Genomic DNA, 20,621 nt, shown 5'->3' on the forward strand with positions numbered 1-20,621 from the left:
TTTTCACTGCATTGTAATTATGTACAGTAATCAGATAACTATAAAAATTCTGACCTATGTATTCTAATTAGAAAAAGAAAATAAGCTGCATGGTTTTAATTACAACAATGAATAGTTGACTGTATCTTTAATGAACTTTGTGACCTTTACAAAAATGTGAACTGTTTAAGCAATTTGTGTGTGTTTAATAATTTAAACGAAAGGAGAAAACAGTAGCATGGTTCAATAAAGATGAGAATATTTATCTATCTGAAGGACGGTTGCCATTTTATTACCTTGACATAAGATCAGGCATTTAATTACAGAGCCATTTGTTTTTGCGAGTTTTAATAAAGACATATATTAGAATCCAAGCATCGCCTGGCTGGGGCATATACAGTTACTCAATAAGCTTTACGGGTTTATTGGCAATGAGAAGAAAAATCCAATGTCGAATTGCACCAAACTTGATCATGTTATTGTGCAGCCCTATATGTGGTCTTATTGCCTCAACCAAAATAACACATAGTGAACTCATTCGGATTTTATATAGTTGGACAAGGCTACAATTAGATGATTCATTTATCTGAACCTTTGAAAAGGTTACTACAGAATATTACCATTTTGGTATTTGTATTACTAAACATAGTTGAAAACTAAATTCAATCTGGGTAACTGGATATTTACTTTAAAGTGTCTTCATTTTAACACAATAAAGATGTTATTATTTCACCTGCTCAATTCTAGAAAACAGTCAATCAACAAAATCCATCTCTTATATAGCTGCAAATCAGAACCATTGGGCCCATCTAGTCTGCCCGTTTCCCTGCAGTAAAGACTCAGGCTTTGATCAGTCATTGGTCTTGTCTTAGATTCAAGATAGCATTATGCCTATCCCATGAATGTTTAAACTGCCTCCCTGTATTAGACTCTACCACTTCTGCTGGAAGGTTCTTTCACTCATCTACAACCCAGTAAAGTAAACTAATATTATAAAGTTATGTTAATATGGAAATAGTTACAATAATTTAACAGGGATACTGGACATTGATGTGCACTGTAATAGGAAGGTGAAGAGATGGAAAGGTCTGGGGAAAAAAACAGTAAAAATGGGGGAGGTCAAGTTTTTTCCCCAAAGCAATTTCCCCCCCCCTAAGAAATTGAATCATAATGCAGTGTAGAGTATCTTCTTTGCAATGTGTTTATGACATGGCTTTCAAACTATAATACACGAAGACCTTTATGAAAGATGCTATAAGTCCAAATCCAACTACCACAAATAAAGCCGGTTATTTAACTTTTAACTTTTTCATTTGCAATTGGCACTAAGGAGCAAATCTGATTGGGTGATTGTGATCGCTCTCCCCATCCAATCCATGTAGGAGGATTAGAGGAGATCTTTTTTTTTTTTTGTCTTGATTGTTCATTTATTTTGTTGCATTTAAAGGAAAGGGGGGGGGGTCACCTGTTCTCACGTATAGTTGACATTTTCTTAACACATACAGACCTTGTTGTTCCATTTGCAACAAAAAATAACGTTTTAAAAAGCAAATTCAGTTTATTATTCACTGAATAAGCTGTACTTTTATTGCAAGCATGATACTTTTATATACACTGCACATGTTCCCAGTGTAACAAAATCATTTTAAATTTGCAAAACTACTCCACTTTTAAAAAATATTCTGAAAATTTCAATTTTTTCCCAGAAAAAATCCTGTTTTTTCCATGGCTTCAAAATTTCAGGAAATTGTACATCTCTAGGAAGGTGGCAGGTGGTATAATTGCCATTCTAACAAGCTTTATTAACTGCATAGGCTACCAAAAGAACGGCTGAGCCAAATTCTGATTTTGTGTTTTGTGTACATGATTATGTGTTTATTACTTGCAGACTTATGCCTTATTCTGTACAAGTCACATGTCCTGTATGCCTCTATTACACACACAGACATATATATAATTATATGAAACATGAAATTAAGAACACATTTTAAGGTCCAGACAACATAAATTGCAACATTATAAAACTAGAAGTGAAGTGGATTCTAATTGAACATGCTTAGGACGTGTAAAAGTCATGCTTCTTACCCCAGGAACAAATGTAAAGATGTTGTACTTCTGATTTTTTATAGCATTCCTTGGATACTTTTCTTCGCATTTTTCTGGACATCCCAACCACACGGTTCGAGCTTTCAATTCTTTTTTTCTTCTACAAACATTTATAAGCCAGTCACAGCAGCTAAGAAATTAAGACAAAAAGGACTTTTACTTTCTTGAAGCGATGCGTATTGGTCTAGTGGAGAACAGAATCACATTAAGAAAATAGTTGTCAAATTCTACATGGATGGTCAATAAAATACAATATCTAAAGACTAAAGTTCACAAGTTTATAGGATATATTTTTAATGGAAATTAGAAACAGTCTATATATGCAAAGGCCTCGCTACCTCACTGCAAAGCAAATGCCACTAGATTCAGTAAAAATAATTAGGAAACGAACAGTTAAAATCATTTTTGAAATGTAACAATTGAATTGGGAGAAAAACTGCTTGTTGAGTCAAACTGAAACTGAACAGCGTAAGAAGATCAGATCTATATGGAAAATAAGATGAATTGGGTTCGATAGCTTCTAATTACCTGAGGATACTTTTGTGTTTTGGAACATAAGCCATATTTGCAGAAATGCACTGATGAGCTGTTAATTATTGACATGGAAAAGTCAATAATGAACGCTAGGATGGAGCCCCCTCCCCATATAGTCATTGGTTTCTTCTCAACTTGTACAAATAACCACATCCTAAATCTTCCATTCCCCTATCCTTTAAACATGGACTCTAACAGCAAAAGAGGATGCAGATAATTTATTATTTTTATAGCATGCTGTGCTGTTATAGATGTTGGTTATAGGTTGTGTGTTTTATTTCTTTGTACAAAAGCAATCACATGAATAATTAAAAAATTACGATTAAGTGATCCATCTTTGGTATCCAGTTTATCTGTGCTTGTAAAGACTAAGTTACTTAATCTAAGAGGACAGTCAGTCTGCAAGAACAGATAACTGCTTTTCTGAACATGCTGCACCAATTGTATGGAAAATCAAAATCAGATGTTACATATAACTTCACCAGCTTTAGCGGAAAATTGTACTGCACTCTTTAAATTGAAGTCAGCCAAAAAGTTGGAATTATCCAAAAACATTTGCCCATTAAACTTGATGACTCTTCTGTTCCCGGCATGAAGAGTTTTTTGCCAAGGCGAACATGCATGTTGCCTGTTCCTCACAACATGTATGGAAAGAGGCAGATTGGGAACAATGCAAAAGTGCAAAATGTTCACCACACAATCCATGGAATTATTTTCTTAGTTTGGAAGCACTTAGGAGGTTCTTGTATATCTTCATCATGAAAAGAAAAAAAAAAAACATGCAAACGCAGAATAGGCAGCATACGCAAAATATAGATTAAAAGGGATAGCTAATTGTCTCATACAGGCCCACTAATGAAGAATGCATAGTCAACCTGGAAGAAAAAAGCCCTAAACTATATGCAGATCTGACTCTTACACCAACAGGGGCTTTGATGACATTGCATTCTGAATACATAGACATTAATGTGCAGTTGGTCCCCTCTTTGCAGCTATAGCAGCTTTCAGTCTTCTGGGAAGGTTTTCCACAAGATTTTGCCATTTTTCTGTGGGAATTTTTGCCGATTCATCCAGTAGAACATTTGTGAGGTCAGGCAGTGATGTTGGATGAGAAGGCCTGGCTTCATCCTAAAGGAGTTCGATGGGGTTGAGGTCAGGTCTTTGTGCAGGCCAGTCAAATTCTTCCACAACAAACGCTTTCAAGTCCTTATGGACCTTGCTTTGTGCACTGGGGGACCATCATGCTGGAAAAGAAAAGGTCCTTCTTCAACCTGTTCCAACAAATTTGGAAGCATAGCATTGTCGAAGAAATGTCTTGCTATGCTGAAGCATTAAGATTTACCTTCACTGGAAGGGCCCAACCCCTGAAAAACAGCCCCATACCATTATCCCTCCTCCACCAAATTTTCAGTTGGCACGATGCAGCGACTCATCACTCCACAGAACTCCCTCATTTTAACTATGTCTTATGTGTGACCAACAATGTCTTTACTGAAAACGAAGTTAAATATTCAGAATTTGGGTGGCTATACCTCATAAACTAATTACAAACTCTGTAGGATCCCTGGGCAAGATCAAATTACCAAGTCGAAAGACTGGTAGCTAAGATCAAAAACTCAATAATTAGTCCTCCCACAAAACCTTGGTGGACACGACTGGACAGAGGGAGGAAAAGCAAAGCTTAAAAAAAAATAACTACAGATTGACATAATTAGAAAACTAGAGTAAATGCTCTTGTGATGACATTTCCTTTTTTCTTCTAAACTATGTAACCGCTACATTGAACATAATGTCATTAAACGTAATAAATTCCACATTTTACTGCCTTTTCTATAAAGTCTGTATTTTTAGGTTGGTAGTTCAATCTTCTTTCTCTGTTCTCAATGGGTGGCATGATTCAATTTTATTGGCTGGAGGATGAAAAGATCATACACAGGTTTTTAAGCATGACCATTAGATAACTTTAAGATTGTTATCATGTGCCCTTTTATCATCATAGATGTCCCTGGAAAAATGCATTCGTATGTGGCTCGTCAAAATGCATTCCACTGGGAATTATTTGGCAATGAAGAGTTCCGTGCGGTTATCTTCTGGGAATCTGTTTCAAATTGAGTTTCTTAAAGCAGATAAATTATTTGTCAAGATTCAATAGCACACATTTTGCTTTCCTTATAATAGAAATGATAGAGAAAAAATAACCGATAGGAAATACTTAGGGGTATGATTTATCAAAAAAAAACAAAAACAAACAAAAAAAAAAAAACAGTATTTATTCTCTAACAAAAGAAAAGTCATGATTTTTTTTTTTTTTACAGATTTATCAATAATAACTAATATTTTAATGTGTTCTCCCATATGTCAGTAAAAAAATAAATACATTTTTGGTGATGTGTAAAGCTTAGTGCCAAAAACTCTGCTGTCGCCTTTAATACAAATACAGTAAATCACTTTTAAAATGATGCAGTTAATATTCACATGAGATATGAAAGATTTGTTGCCAAATCAAAAGCATAGTTAAAGAGGAATTATGGGTTCCACCATGATATCAAAATACTTTAAATATAAAAGATTAGGATGATATTGTTCTCTGTCCTCAACTTAAAACAGTGATAAAGGCTCAACATTTTCATTCACCTTTGAGGTAATGGGCATGTTTATTTTTTCTTTGGGAGTTGCATTTCTCATTGATGTTCTTTAGAGTCCATAGGAGAACTATACTTTGACAGGTTTTCACAACCACATGGAAAAGGACCTTCTGATGGTTTGCGATCAACGGATAATCAGGGCCGGCCCGACTTTTGAAGGGGCGGCACTTTGCCGCCCCAAGCCCTTTTTTTTTTGTTTTTTTTTTAAAGCGAAAGAGAGAGAAAGGGGCGCCGAGTGGTTTTCGCTTACCAAGATGTCAGTACCCGCTCGGGGCCCCTCTCTCCTCTGCGGCGAGTCTCCCTGTTCGGTCTCGGTGCCGGCTTGTAATGCTGAGTGCCGGAAGATTACCTAATTGCCGGCGCTCAGCATTACAAGCCGGCACCGAGACCGAACAGGGAGACTCGCCGCAGGACTGCTGAAAGGTAAGTACAAGGGGGGGGGGTAAGGGTAGATAATGGGGGGGGCGGCGGCAGGGATGGAGGGAGAGGAAGGGTAGATGGGGGGGGCGGTATTTTAAAATTCGCCCCAGGCGGCATTTTGCCTTGGGCCGGCCCTGCGGATAATGAACTTCTTAAAGTTCACATAGGGTTGTGAATACGCAATAAGTGAAAATAAAGTGAAACATTTTGTATCCCAACTTGGCAAATGCTTCATATATGACTTGTTTTTACGGTGTGGTGTTTAAACATTGTCAGCCGTGAAGTCTATTTTTTTTCGCAAAAACACCTGTTTCTCCCAGAGATCCTAAAGAGACAAAGTGTGCATAACTAAGAAACAACGAAGAGTCTGTTCACAAAAGTAGACAGTTATAAAGAGAAAGGACCTGGAATGAAAATTCTAAAGAATATTTATCTTGGTGTAATCTCTAATCTATTTCAAGGGTCAACTCAGACCACAGCACATCTCACAAACCTTCCTTTGTGAGCTTCTCTAAGATGTTCAACTTTGGGAAAATGTGGCTTTTCAGACACCAGCTGCACTCAATGTCGCACTACTCCAGATTGATTATATAGATATATATGTGTATATACACAAACACACATACACACATACTACTGCCCAAAGGTTTGAGGCAGGTGTGAAAAATGATATGAAGTAATAATGCTTTCCTAAATAGACATTTTAATAGTTTTTTTTTTTTTAACAAACTGCATGGTGACTGAACAGAAGAAAAACCTAGAAAAATGAAAATTTTGTGTGTGGCCACCATTTGCCTTCAAAACAGCATCAATTGCTTTTAGGCATACTTGCACAAAGTCATGGATTTTGTAGGCATGTAGGTGTATGAATTAACAACTATACCAAACAGGTGCTAATGATCATCAATTTAATATGTAGGTTGAAACACAATTGCAATTGTGGGGCTGCATGTCTGTAAATAGAGTTGTGGATTTGGTCTCCTCAATCCTGACAACGACCCAAAACATACAGCCATAGTCATTAATAACTACCTTCAGTCTATATAAGAATTGATGGTATGGCCCCCACAGAGCCCTGATCACAACAACATTGAGTCAGTCTGGGATTACACGAAGAAAGAGAAAGGCAGTCTAAATCCACAGAACTGTGATTAGCTCTCCGAGATGTTTGGAATAGCCTACCTGCCGAGGTCCTTCGAATACTGTTTGTAAATGTACCTAGAAGAATTGATGGTGTTTTGAAGGCAAAGGGTGGTCACATCAAATATTGGTTTGATTTATATTTTTCTTCTGTTCACTCATTTTGCATTTTGTTAAATGATAATAAAATATTAACAAATCTTTTTGGAAACCACTCTTACATCACAGAATTTTTGCACCTTTCTAAAACATTTTGCACAGTCCCAGAGGGAGGGAGGGTGGAAGAGAGAGCGAGAGATTGATTTTCCATCTGAGCACATTATTGGGGACACTATATTAACAAGAAATCTGAGTATTCTTTTTTTGGCTCAAGAAATGTCCCCATTAAAATACAACCAGAAGGCTTTGTTAGCCACATATTCAACATTGTTCAACACTCACTCCTAAAAACATAGTACTTTGTGTGACCTCATATTGCAGATTGCCAACTGCATTATGTTCAACTAAATTTATTGAGTGTAGAAGTATTTAACATGTGATGATTCCATGCATCCAGACACTTACTGGTCTTTGTATCTATTATGCATACATGCACCAGGACCTCTTTGGGTCAGACATTGTAAATTGCCTTCAGGTCAGTTGGCCTCTAACTGAATTTTATGTCGACACTCCTGCCCTAAATCCTTTATACATCTGCTGGAGGAGGGTCAATATTTTCCCTTTCACGTGTTAATGTAAACGGATTACATTTGTCTCTTTTAGCTTTTGTTAAAATTACAGGAGTGCAGCGGGTCAGCTAATAAAAAGTAAATAGTAGAACATGTTAAAATTCCCATGTACGGAGCTCCTTTCATTTAAACTACTTTTATCTTACAAGCTGAACGGTTAGCTGGATTCTCATCAAAATAGAAAAATATGCACAATGCTGGGCTTTTGTGCCGAGGGTCACATACTTCTTATTAAGTTTTTAGCAGGAGAACCTTTTTCTGCAAACCATACTGTAATTGTTGTACTCTACAGGTAGCATTAGTAATCAAGCCAAAAGCAACAGTGTAGTCATGTCATTCTTAAAAGATCAGCATTTTCCCATGCTTCTGCATAACAAATGTGTTGCAGATTAATTGAAAGTGTACAGGGCATCTCAGCACTGAGATTAATCCGAGCATTTGATATCCCTTTCACTTCATATGGAAATGCCATTCAATGGAACCATTTTCGTTGGGACAATGTGTTTTTGATAACAAGTGGAATGTAAATCTCATGAGAAAGAAATCAATCCAACCAAAGTAGTCCCGAGTATTGATTTGTGTGCATTATAATTTCACAGGCTTGAATGGAATTTCAATGTTACAAAAAAAAGGGGGGAGGGAAGCATTTTTAGTCTAAAACAGGATATAAGAGCACATAATAAATGCTGTTAGTTTGTTTTATGAACAATTATATAGCATATCCACATTTAAATATGACTATAGCTGCTTCCAAATATATCACTCAACATTTCGAAATCAACTTAGGAATAATGTCAAATTCTATTGCAATAAGAGTCCCTCGGTATCTGTTTGGGGGATGAGAAGGCGTAACAAAGAAAATCTAACGGCCGCTAGATGCCTTCAAATTTTTCTATGACAATTTATAGGAATCGTCAGTTTTCTTTTTTCCTGATGAGCTGTCTAACATGACGTGGATGCTCAATGATTTATTTCCACTTGTATGTCATGATTGCTTTATAGAACACTGAATGTAGGTGATAAGTCAATAGCAAAGCATTTATCTGTTAGGGGGTGGTTCTCATGCCGTTGGTTCAGAGGTCAAGGAGCAATCAAGGTATTGTTTGTGGTTACAGAGATACTGAGACAGCTTGAAACCACTAATTATTTTCCGGTAGTAGTGCTTATTACGGTTACTTATCACACAGGATGCGCCACTGTCCTCTTATATATATATATAATATATATATATATATATATAATATATATATATATATATATATATATATATAAATAAAAGTGTATTCATCTTTTAAAATACAGAAAACATACATAAACGTGAGCAAATGCATGTGTTTTATTACAGTTTCTATACTGGATACATTTACAATGAAACCACCTAAAATAGATTTTGTAATGGTAAAAAATAGGTAACTCAACTGTACTAAATCATCTAGATTGTTGACATATCAGTACATAACATTTTAAATGACAAAAGCAGACCTTTCACCCTTATGAACCAAAAGGTATACATTTCAGATGGACTTAACTGTGTAAATGAAGACAAAACTATTTTGAGGAAGCTAGGTTATGAATTTTGTTTGAGGATCCATTTTTGATGTCATCAAAACACTTTTCTTGAAGCTAACAAATATTCTCCATTTCCATTGGTCACTAGTGATATAACATGATATATGATATGATATGACATGGCCTTATCCTTGATATTCAGTCCCCACATCTTGTTTCTGGTCTTCCTGTCTCCTTTCATTTTATAATTCCTTTCTCTTCTGTCACCTTGCTGGAATTAACTACCTTATTACCAGGGCCATATTCAATTGTAATGGAGTCTTGGGCAAACCTCTGTTGTTGGGCCCCATTAGGCCCCAGTTTAAGCTTTCAGAAAGAGACACTACATGCCCATGTGACACCCTGTTTTTATAGGACTACTCACACTAACTTGTACTAAGAAAGTACTGTGACACACTTTTCATTAAATACTGCTCTTACAGAAGTGTAGGCAACAGATGCATTCATGCACAACTCTGTAAATATCTGTGGATGTGTACATACCAATTATATATAGGAAGCACCAAATACTTTTTGTATTGCTCTCACAGGAAACACCTAGCCACCTTACCTGCAATAATTGCATTTAGGAATATGATAACAAATTAATATAAAGAAGCACTTCTGTTTGCTGCGATCGTGCCGAACATGATACATATATACTCACTGACAATACCAAGTAACAATCAAGCTCATTAATGAGACACAGAAAGGCTCTGATGATGACCTAAAAGTCCTCCACTGAGGGCCATAGGTTTCCTAGCACAGTTATAAGATATGGTATATTTAACACAACCTTATTACCTTGTACACAGGAATTTCCACCCTCCACAGACAAACCATTCTAAACCTCTTTTTCGACGAGTAATTCTGGCTCGTGGCAATGTATGGTAATCACTTTCATCATTTTCAAAGCCTTCTTCTGACATCATAAGTGGCATTTCATCTAAAGGAGAAGCTTCATCTTCTACCTGATATCTGAAAGACACATTCGCAATAATATAAGTTAACCAATTATGGATTAGAAGTAGAGAGAATTCTATTTGGTTCCTTTGGTTCTTCGGCTGCGGATCAGAACATCTGTTAGAATCACACTCTACAGACCAACGGTGGTATGTGGGTTTCACTTACACCAAAAAAGAATAAAAAAGGGTTACATAAACACTTTGGCAGATATATCATTTCTTTTACCAACAGAACATTTCAAAATACAGCAAAATAAGGTAAAAATATTGCACATTCACAAGTTGTTTTTTTATGTGATAAACTCCCCACATATTAGTTACTTTTCTTTCTAAGTGTGTCTAACTGAAATACCCTGAACTGAAATTTTTGGGCCTAACTGAAACATCCTTACAAATCATGTTATATCAGTACAAACATACTTCGGAATTTAATCATTTAAATGTTTTTTTCTAGAACAATATAGACCTAAAAATGAAGTTCAATCAACTAGAGCCACACTATATACTTTTGAAGGTTAAGTAAAAATACATACAATATTAATGTAAAGTGTCATAAATCTAGAAATTCCACTTCTCTAGATCATTGGTAATACTCACAAGAGTGGAAAAGTAGGTATTGTCCTGTCCTGCCTCAAAGACGAACAACTTGATAAAACAGCCTTTTACACATCCCAAACATGCACAATATTAAAATGAATGTTTCTATTAATAGCATAACTGGAATTTTATACATTATATATATATATATATATATATATATATATATATATATATATATATATATAGTTACAAAAAACAACACATTAAAAAAAATTACATAAAAAGGTGTATGCTTTCCGAACGAGGAGAAAACAAAAGAAAAGGTAATCGAAAGCTACGTGCGTCTATGCGTTTCCTGCTAAACAATTACAAAATGCTCCATTTTCAGAAATGTAGATATGTACTCAAATTTACAGCTGCATTCTATTGTGAAAAATAATACATGCAAAGCCCCATCATGTTTAGTATCATCGACTTCAAAATGCAGCCTTTGAACTGGCATGCAATTTATTCTATTTCAAAAGCAATTTTCCCTTTGTGTAGTAAAATTTTACCTCTGTATTTAAAAACAATAAGACGATGAATAATGGATTTTTCATAGCTGAGATGAGGACAAAGTCTAATTTTCTTTGTAATGTGTGTCTTGCACACTTAATTGGTTTGTCACTCATGGACAATCAAGGCTTCAAGCAATTAAGTGCATACGAGAAAGTTTTCTAAAAGGAAAGTACTAAAAACAAACTAAACAGAACATCAGAATGGAAGACATCAAAACTCACAGCATGAGAGCTACAGTGCTGAGACGCACACAGAAATGCCTTGACTAGAGAGTGTCCGTTCCCTATACAAGTATTTGGAAAAGAAAATGTAATTTGTCCAATTCTAATACACACAATATATATATATTTTTTTAAACAAAAAGATTATAGAATTTTATTGAGAACAATAATAAATTTAGAGGATTTCTAAAAGTAACAGTCTATCAAAATCAGGATTTGATTCACTGAACCATGCTTTAAACATGACTGTTACAGAAATCCATGAATGTCTTAAATCTTTTGGGAGGGGACATAGCTGAAACAGTGGATTACAGTATGTCACAATACCAGTGAGCAGGGATGTGACATCATACTCATATCTCAGCACCATTAGCCACAACCAATGCTCCATCGTGGATGGAGGAAACAGTGCGGCTACCCCTATATTACTTCATGTGAGAGCTCCCAGGGTTGAAACGTTACATTTGTGCACTTGATGGCAGAATAAAAAGCTCAGCCTTTCATATTAAGACAGCAGTGTTGTACTACAGCTTCTGGATTGGAAGCTTGTCCCTGCGTGGCCTTTGACACCATTTGTTTCTATAAATCCAAATTGCCATAAATACTATTTGTTCCATACTGTATGCTAATTGTAAAGCACTGCTTGTCCTCTTACCCAGATACCAACATCTGTAGACACAACCCAGCTGCCAGGTACCTCGCAAAATAAATACCGTATTGGCTCGAATATAGGCCGCACTTTTTCCCCCCACTTTAAGACTTTAAAGTGGGGGTGCGGCCTATATTCGGGGTCTAGCGCCCGACGCCCGGGACATGCAGTCCCGGGCGCCGGGCAGGCAGCGGGGTTAGGATGCAGCGGTGCAGGGGACCCGTATTCTACTCCCCGATACGCTCAGACAGCCTCCCCTGCCAGCACTTCCCACGAGGGGGGGGTGCCGGCACGGGAGGTTGTCTAAGCGCATCGTGCGGATGCGTTTTACCTCTGCACCCCCCCCCGGACTTACCGGAGCAGACTCCCGGGTGTCTTGCGGGGTCGGCGGGGGACATCTACGCAATACAACTTCCGGTGCCGGAAGTTGTATTGCGTAGATGTCCCCCGCCGGCCCCGCAAGACACCCGGGAGTCTGCTCCGGTAAGTTGGGGAGGGGGGGCAGAGGAGGACAGTGGTAGCATATCTCGGGGAGGGAGGACAGTGGTAGCATATCTCGGGGAGGGAGGACAGTGGCAGCGTATCTCGGGGAGGGAGGACAGTGGCAGCGGATCTCGGGGAGGGAGGACAGTGGCAGCGTATCTCGGGGAGGGAGGACAGTGGCAGCGTATCTCGGGGAGGGAGGACAGTGGCAGCGTATCTCGGGGAGGGAGGACAGTGGCAGCGTATCTCGGGGAGGGAGGACAGTGGCAGCGTATCTCGGGGAGGGAGGACAGTGGCAGCGTATCTCGGGGAGGGAGGACAGTGGCAGCGTATCTCGGGGAGGGAGGACAGTGGCAGCATATCTCGGGGGGGGGGCAGAGTGGCAGCATGTTTTTTGGTGCTTTTTTAAAGAAAAAAACTTTTTCTTTAAAAAAGCACCAAACTTTTAGGGTGCGGCCTATATACGGGGCGGCCTATATCCGAGCCAATACGGTATATTAAATATATCAAAGGCATAAAACATGCTAATACAGCCAACATATTTTAAAAATTTGAAATCATTACACTGATAATGATTTCGAGCAGGGAGCATCAGTTACAATAAGTAGCAAGATCTCCAGTATGGTAAAGGAAGTAGAACCACCGTGGCCATAAACAGCTGTATTCACTAAGGCTGCAACCTTGCCAAATCTACTGTACTACACATCACTACAGAACTGCCTCTCAACAGTATAGCATCAACACCACCACATACAGCTCCCCTATGATGACTTCCCACACAGTATTACAGCAAGACACTTGTTAAGTCAAATAAGCAACACAGGGAAAGCTGACATGAGAGCAGTGCTTTTAACACTAGCACCGGCAGGCTTCTCCAGCTAAAATGGCTGCACTGACCCCCTATAGTTTATAATTTAATGTAAAGGAGACCGATCAAATCTAGGTGACTTAACTATACTTTTTACCAGGGGTCAACAAACCCTGGGCATGAGGTAGCTATGGCTACTAGAAAACAAAGTCTTGCAGGACATGGGGTTAAAAATGGCCAGACTGCCATTATGAATCCAGCACCCAATGCTTTTCTGCGGGGAGGGGGGAGGCAGTGATGTGGGGTCATGTAATGTGTGCTATATGTATAGTGATAGAGTCAGTGTGTGTTTGTAAATGTAATAGAAGGGAGGGAAGCAGTGTATGTATGTGTACTAATCTATAAGATGATTACATATTTATAAGCACTAACATATTCAGGTGCACAGCATATCAAAGAGTTTAAATAAGTCCAGGTACATGTCCCAATAAATAATACTTATTAGCATGAATTTGGTTTAATATGAAACCTTAAAATAATTTAATCTTTGACAGGTACACAAAAAAAGAGGAATAATGATTAAACATACAAGCTTAAATCTTTATGATGTAATAATACCCATTGTGATGAAGGGGTTAATTGTACACTGTGGTGCAGCACTGAAGAAAAGTGTGTTCTATGTCCTATTGCCCCAATAAACCTTCTTTAACAGCAGACCAGGGGGTAATATATGAAAATAAAAACATGATTGGGGAAGAAAAAAAGCTGGCTCCTAAACTTTTTGGCTGGCTCCTAGAGCCAAAGCCAATTTGTTGACCTTTGCATTATACGGGGCCAGCCAGGCTCTTAAGGAGCTAAAACACCATCTTGCTGTAAACTTTCCTGTCAACTCTCCCTTTGGATGCCGCCAACACATCACCATCTCTTTCACTATTCTACTCTCCATTTCTCCTTTCATACAAGACAAGAGAATAAAACCAAAAAAAAATCAGTCAAAATATCAAGACAAACAATATATGCTGCCCCCTTATTCTTTTATGTTTTTAAAGTCATTTTCCCCACCTACCAACATTGAGTATATTACTAAACAAAAATTAGATTTTTCATAATCAAATTCTGCCTTAGATGAAAACAAGCTTTATTGAACACTTCATTTTTTTTATTTTTTTTATAAATGGAGTGAATTGTATGTAAAGATACGCGTCCCTAATCTCAAGAGATTACAAGAAGGAAATTAAAAGGAAAAAAAAGGAAATTATTTCAGTTCTTAACACAAGAATATAATTGATGCTTCTTTTAGGTCTTATGCTTACAATAATGGATTTGGTGGTGCTCCTTTCTGTTCTCCATTAAACAAGTAGGACAAGAGCCTCAAGCACATTGCAAAAAATGTTAATTGCTTTAAAATGCCCTCATTAGAAGTTATAAGGAGAAATGTCACAGCAAGAAGTAAATTCAACTTTTTTACAGCTAACACAAGCAGAGTTTCTTTGTCGTGATGGAGGGTCTCAATAATGTAATTTCATTGCAGGCCACTCTTAATAACAGATAATAACAAAGTTCACAAACATCTGCTTAACATGCTTTTCCAGAGTGACCTACTGCTATTTCAAAAGGCAGAATACAGTAATGTGTACATTCAGAGAACGCTGACATCCTACGGAGCGCAATACAAAGGGTTAGAGGACACACTGAGGTTTGACAGCAATCTAAGCGCTCAAGGGAAATGCCTGCCAAATGGCCAAGGAGGCGCTGATTACTGGGTAATATGGAGAAAACTCAATTTTATTTCCCAATGTGCAAATACCACAATGAAACCAAGTACCAGTGACCACAGTGTTGCCAGAGAGACAGAGCTGGAAACAGGGGTTCCAGGGATTGCGAGAGAACAACCGACTACCATATAGACCAGACGGAATACCATTAAAATAGTTATATACTCAAAAATGGACACTTCAATCATATGCTGAGTGGGCTTTTACTGCTTTATGGTGTCCCACTTGCGTGGAGACATTCTGCTTCTTTCAATTTTCTTACCCCCAGCTTATGTTATCGTGATAGCAAGCAGCCATTTTAGGCTGCCTCCGCCGCACTACAGGAGGAGGGACCCTATAATGCCGCCACATACTTGGTATGTGGTTGACATCCTGGACATTAAAAGAGTAAAATTAACAGTATAGGGCACTAATATTCTTATTTTGTAATTTTACTACATGCCAATTAAAGCATTTCTGCCTCATTTAACCCATCCGTTAGCTGCCTCTACTGAATCCAGGAAGCACTAACATAAAAAAACGCACATGCTTATTAACACTCACACTGAAGTTGTTGGAACCAGTAGTCAATTACATGTGTCAGAGTGTGTTGAAACTATCGCTCTTACTTATTCACTATTCATTATAAAGGGCCAACATTGACAAGTTTCTCCAGCAAAAGGGTGGCCCTGTATAATGTATACGTCAAAGGGTGAAGAAATATCACTAATTTAACTACGCATACAGGGCCAGCCAAGCTTCTCTTGCGGCAGAAGCTTACCGGCGGATGGTCCTTCATACCTATGCATTACAAATTTCCATTGAACCGCCTCTTCCAGGGGAAGCTCTGTATAATGCATAAGGAAGCCATAAAGCTGAAACTTTATATTTGGTAGAGCTGTGTGCAAAAACGTTGGCCAGTTATCATGAATGGACATTCTATTCTCCCATAAAATCAATGGTCCTTAGAGACTGAATGATGTAGGATGTCACATGTACAACTAACCTATATCTCCATGCACACTGGACACTGGCCTCTGTCGAACGCCTCACAACAGATGCGGCCCTCAACAGGACGCAACAGGGCAATTCACAGACACGTTGGCGATGTGCAGTCACAATAATCACAGCTCCCGTGGCAAAGCCAGTAATAATACTGTCTACAGCTGTGTCCTCCGCCTTCATTCCTCACATTTGATTGTGAGGCAGAAAAAAGTGACAGATAATCTCCAAAAACTAGTCGCAGTGTTAAAAATATTTAACCCCTTGATGACTTTTCTTTTTCAAAACTTTGTGTTACTATAATGCGGGAATAAGGGGCGCCTTCAAAACAGCATCAATTCTTCTAGGTACACTAGCACACAGGAACTCGGCAGGTAGAACTAACTACAGTGCTAACCACTAACAGCCTCAGTTTGTTTTCACTCTCTCTTCATGTAACCCCAGACAGACTCTGTGATGTTGAGGTCACGGTTCTGTGGTCATGGCCATACCATCACTTTCAGGACTCCTTGTTCTTTTTTGACACTGAAGGTAGTTCTTAATAGCTCTGGCTGTATGTTTGACATAAGGAACCTCCACAAACTGCATTCTGCTACAGCCAAATATTTAAAAAAAATCACTCACCAGTCCAGAGCACCTGCTGCCATTTTCCTGCACCCCAGTTCCTGTGTTTTTGGGAATAGTTGAGTCACTTGGCCTTGTTTCCACATCAGAGGTGTGGCTTTTTGGTTGCAAGTCTTCTATTAAGATCACTTCTGAACAAGCCTTCTGGCTTGTCTGGTGTCTGTAGATGTTTAATAATGCTTCTACTACCGACCAAACTTCTCCGGACAGTAGATGGGTGTGCCAGGGTCCCACAGTTTTCTGCCAATGCTGAGTTGATGGCCCTGCTGCACATCTTCCAGTTGTGAAGGGAAGTAAGCATAATGTGTCCTTCATCAGCTATACTAAGTTCCCACTGCATCTACGGCACTCAGAATTGCCCATTTCTTTGTGCTTCTTCAAAAGTCCTTGAACAGAACATCTGGAAACCCCTGTCAGCCCTGAAATGTCTGCCTGCGATAGATCTTGATGATCTTTACTTTGCATTTTGTTAAATAACAAAAATAAACTATAAACGTGTCTATTTTCAAAAGCAGTCTTACTTTACAGCATTTCCTCACACCTGCCTAAAACTTTTGCACAGTACTGTACATCATAAAAATCTCAAATACATTTGATTACTGAAAATGAACTGTGGAGTCACAGTAGTGTCACATAATATATTTACCAATAAGATAAATAACAGGAAGAAGTCTGGTTTTGGACATCAAGCTGCTAAAGGGTTTTGAAGTTAGAAAATGGAGCGGTGTAATTTTACAAAGTTGACTCACTTAAAAATTGAGTACTAATTTCGAGTTGGGTTAAAGCAAAATATATCCACAAACACATTTTGCAAGAACATTTCCACTACAATCTTCATTGACAATATTTGGAACAATTTCAAATGATTGATCACAGATGCAAAACCAGAGTCGATGCATTTTGGTTTATGCTTGGCCCAATAATTAAACACGTGAGCTGCACTTTGGAAATAAAGCACCAAGATAAAAATAACGGCAGTAACGATTTGTTTGGAAATTGCCGTAGGAGCCATCACCAAGCAGATGGCTGCCACCCACCTTACTGATATTATGCACAGTAAGCCGCAAGTCCCATTGAAGATACCATACAAGTCGTATTTACAAGACATGTATCCATTATAATATATAGGGACTCAGAATACTTGTACTGTGACTGTGCAATAACCTCAGCTCTGAAGTACCATATTCTCTTTATTCCATCAATAACTTGCATTTGTACATGTAACATACTACATGCTACATGCAAGGGTTTAACAATCCCAAGGATCCAAAGGACCACGGCTCTTAAAAATGCTACCATTAACTTTACTGTCCATTATAGGGTCAGTTGGCAGGAGACTTGCGGAATCAACTCTCTCGCTTTACTATTCATTATGAAGGCTCAACACTGGCAAGTATCTCTAGTGTGAATAGCTGAACTGGCCCAGAATTCAATGTGGAAGAGACTGATCAAATTTTATGGGCTTAAATATACATTATACAGGGTCAGACTACTGCCTTCTTTCCTTCAGCAGAAGCTCACCGGGGCTGGACTTCCTAACACATAGGGAAGTCCAGAAGCTGAAACACAACTCTCCAATCAGCTCTACCTTAAGCATTCCCTTCAAGTATTTCAAATAGTGTGTAGCGTTTACAATCAATAAAAAGTGCATCAACTGCTGCAATAAACCAATATACTCCGTCACTGGGGTACCCTGTCACCCCTCCTGTTAGTCTACTGCGAGGGGTGGCCGCGTCAGACCAAATGAGCAATCCTGCAGGGGATGGGAGTTAAAGGGGGCTCTTTTAACCATCCACGTAGTAAAATATGATTCAGGAACACACACCTTTATTTGGGGACAAAACCAGGTCTTTGCTGGCCATTCGTTAATCACCTTCTTATTGTTCTGCAATTTAAATTAGGCTTTGGAAGACATTAACCAATAGGCATAGGGACTCACTCAAAAAACAACCAATAAGATTATGGCACGCCCTGGGAATGGGAATAAGGGAACTCAAGTTATCCTATGTGGATCGGCACAGGCAGACCATTTCAACCTATATTACGGGCTGCTGCCCGATGCTGATCCGGAGACACCTCTTCGCCTGCGGGGCACCAGCACTCCCACTCCCATCATCCCTGCCCTAACCAACACACACTTTGACCACCTTTTAAGCAAGCCTGTTATCCAAACATGAACTGTTGTCAGTCGGTGTGCCCCGAAGTGGTAAATATGGAGATAGGTTTCTATACCTATTCCCTCTACAAAAGATAACTAAAAAACAACACAGAAAACTCCCAAAGTGACGCAATAAGTAAAACATAACTTTAATAGGACAATTGAAAAACCCCATCTAGACTAAAAATAGGGAGATAGTAGCCTAAAACAGAAATGAGCGTAAACCAGATCCCCAACCAACCGAAGATGAGGTTTACAAGCGCTAGAAATAATCTGCTAACGAAAGCTCATTAACGAAAGTGTATTTCTTTCTGTGTTTATATTGCTATCAAAAGTTGATGCAGAATAAATACCAAATGTTTGTTTTTGGACCACAGTTGGGGGAAGAAAAAAAAAACTTAAACATCATCAATAAACAAATAAAAGATTTTACTGTATATAATACTTATATATAATATGTTTTGGTTACTATAAAACGTGCTAAAGTCCATCATATTATATCATGGTAAGCATAGTCAGAATATACAGCGCTATGGAATCTGCTGGTGCTATATAAATAAATGTAACATACGTGGACATATGTAAGCATTGCAGTCACTCATACGTGTGGAATGCTGGAGCGCTGCATAAAAGCGGTAACAATTCTTTAGGTATTTATGTGTATTTCCTAGAACAGTCCATCCCAAAAGCATCAGGCGGATGGTGAATCATCAACCAGCGACATGTCATACTTCCCAACAGCCCTGATCATTTATAATGTTACAAAGTTTAGTATGTATTTGATACACCAATGGGCAAAATATATACTTAGTAATAATTTTTTATTATTAATAACAGTATTACTAAAACTCTATTGAAGTGCTATATAAATATATATATTTTCTATTACAATCTTGTATATTATTGATACAATATGTATGGGGCATTCCCCGGGGGGTGACGGGTAAAGTTACTCATGTAATCACAGCCATTGACTGACAGCTTTTAATGACATATATCAGGTGGACCGGCATAGAGATCGTGCTGAAAGGAAGGTGTGTCCCCTAACCGAGCAGGTGCCGCTCCCTCCGCCATCAGCCCCCGTTAATCTTTTCTTTCTCTCACCTCCTTTTATTCCTCTCTGCCGTATAATAGGCCGCCCTCTTCTGCACCGGTTGTAGAGGAATGCTGTCCGCCATCTTCCGCCGCTGCACGGGATGACGTCACCGGCGAGCAGACAGCTCGGGCCGCTCGGCATGTAAAGAGAGAGAAAAGCGTGGAAGCAGCGTCGCGGTCACATGACCCGGCGGCGTGTTGTTGTTAGGAGTCTCGAGCCGTGTGTGTGGTGACGTAGAGAATCCGGAAGTGCCCTGCCAGCGGAGCGGGAGAGAAACGCTGAACGCTCGGCTATGTGGGTGGGCAGTGAGCTAATGCTCAGTGCACCGTTACCGGTGAGAGCACAGTACGGGTGTGTTGTGTAACGGTTGCACACGGTACGTGAAGACGAAGTGTGCTCTGTACAGATACAGAACAATTACGTTACAATTGCGTGAATAGCGCTAGCAGATTCCGTAGCGCTCTTACAGTGAAAATGTTTGGCAAGAACAACTTAAAATCCAAAGTACTGGATAATAAATGTTTTATTAGATACGAAATGCATGTTTATGACGTGTTTCCTCTGTATGATGGTGTCGCATGTGATTATTACAAGTAATACGGTTGGGATTAACCCCTTCGTGACAATGGCTGTTTTAACATTTCTGTGGTGCTCGTGTTTAGC

At 38.7% G+C, this 20,621-nt stretch overlaps 1 protein-coding gene across 2 annotated transcripts in view; it reads right to left on the reverse strand.

Moving 5' to 3' along the window:
* Positions 1–20,188, reverse strand: part of ATP9B (ATPase phospholipid transporting 9B (putative)) — a 109,928-nt gene extending 89,740 nt beyond the window's left edge. The window contains exons 1-3 of one of the 2 annotated variants that reach the window (XM_053466027.1): positions 19,967–20,188; positions 9,905–10,078; positions 2,065–2,215 (exon numbers count right to left, since the gene is read on the reverse strand). In XM_053466027.1, the coding sequence (XP_053322002.1) occupies positions 2,065–2,215; positions 9,905–10,078; positions 19,967–20,040 (399 nt within the window). In that variant the 5' untranslated portion in view covers positions 20,041–20,188. The remainder of the gene's footprint in view (positions 1–2,064; positions 2,216–9,904; positions 10,079–19,966) is intronic. The other variant, XM_053466028.1, reaches the window with a different exon arrangement.
* Positions 20,189–20,621: the final 433 nt, after the last annotated feature.

This window comes from Spea bombifrons, chromosome 5 (genome assembly GCF_027358695.1).
Source record: "Spea bombifrons isolate aSpeBom1 chromosome 5, aSpeBom1.2.pri, whole genome shotgun sequence".
Classification (NCBI taxonomy): domain Eukaryota; kingdom Metazoa; phylum Chordata; class Amphibia; order Anura; family Pelobatidae; genus Spea; species Spea bombifrons.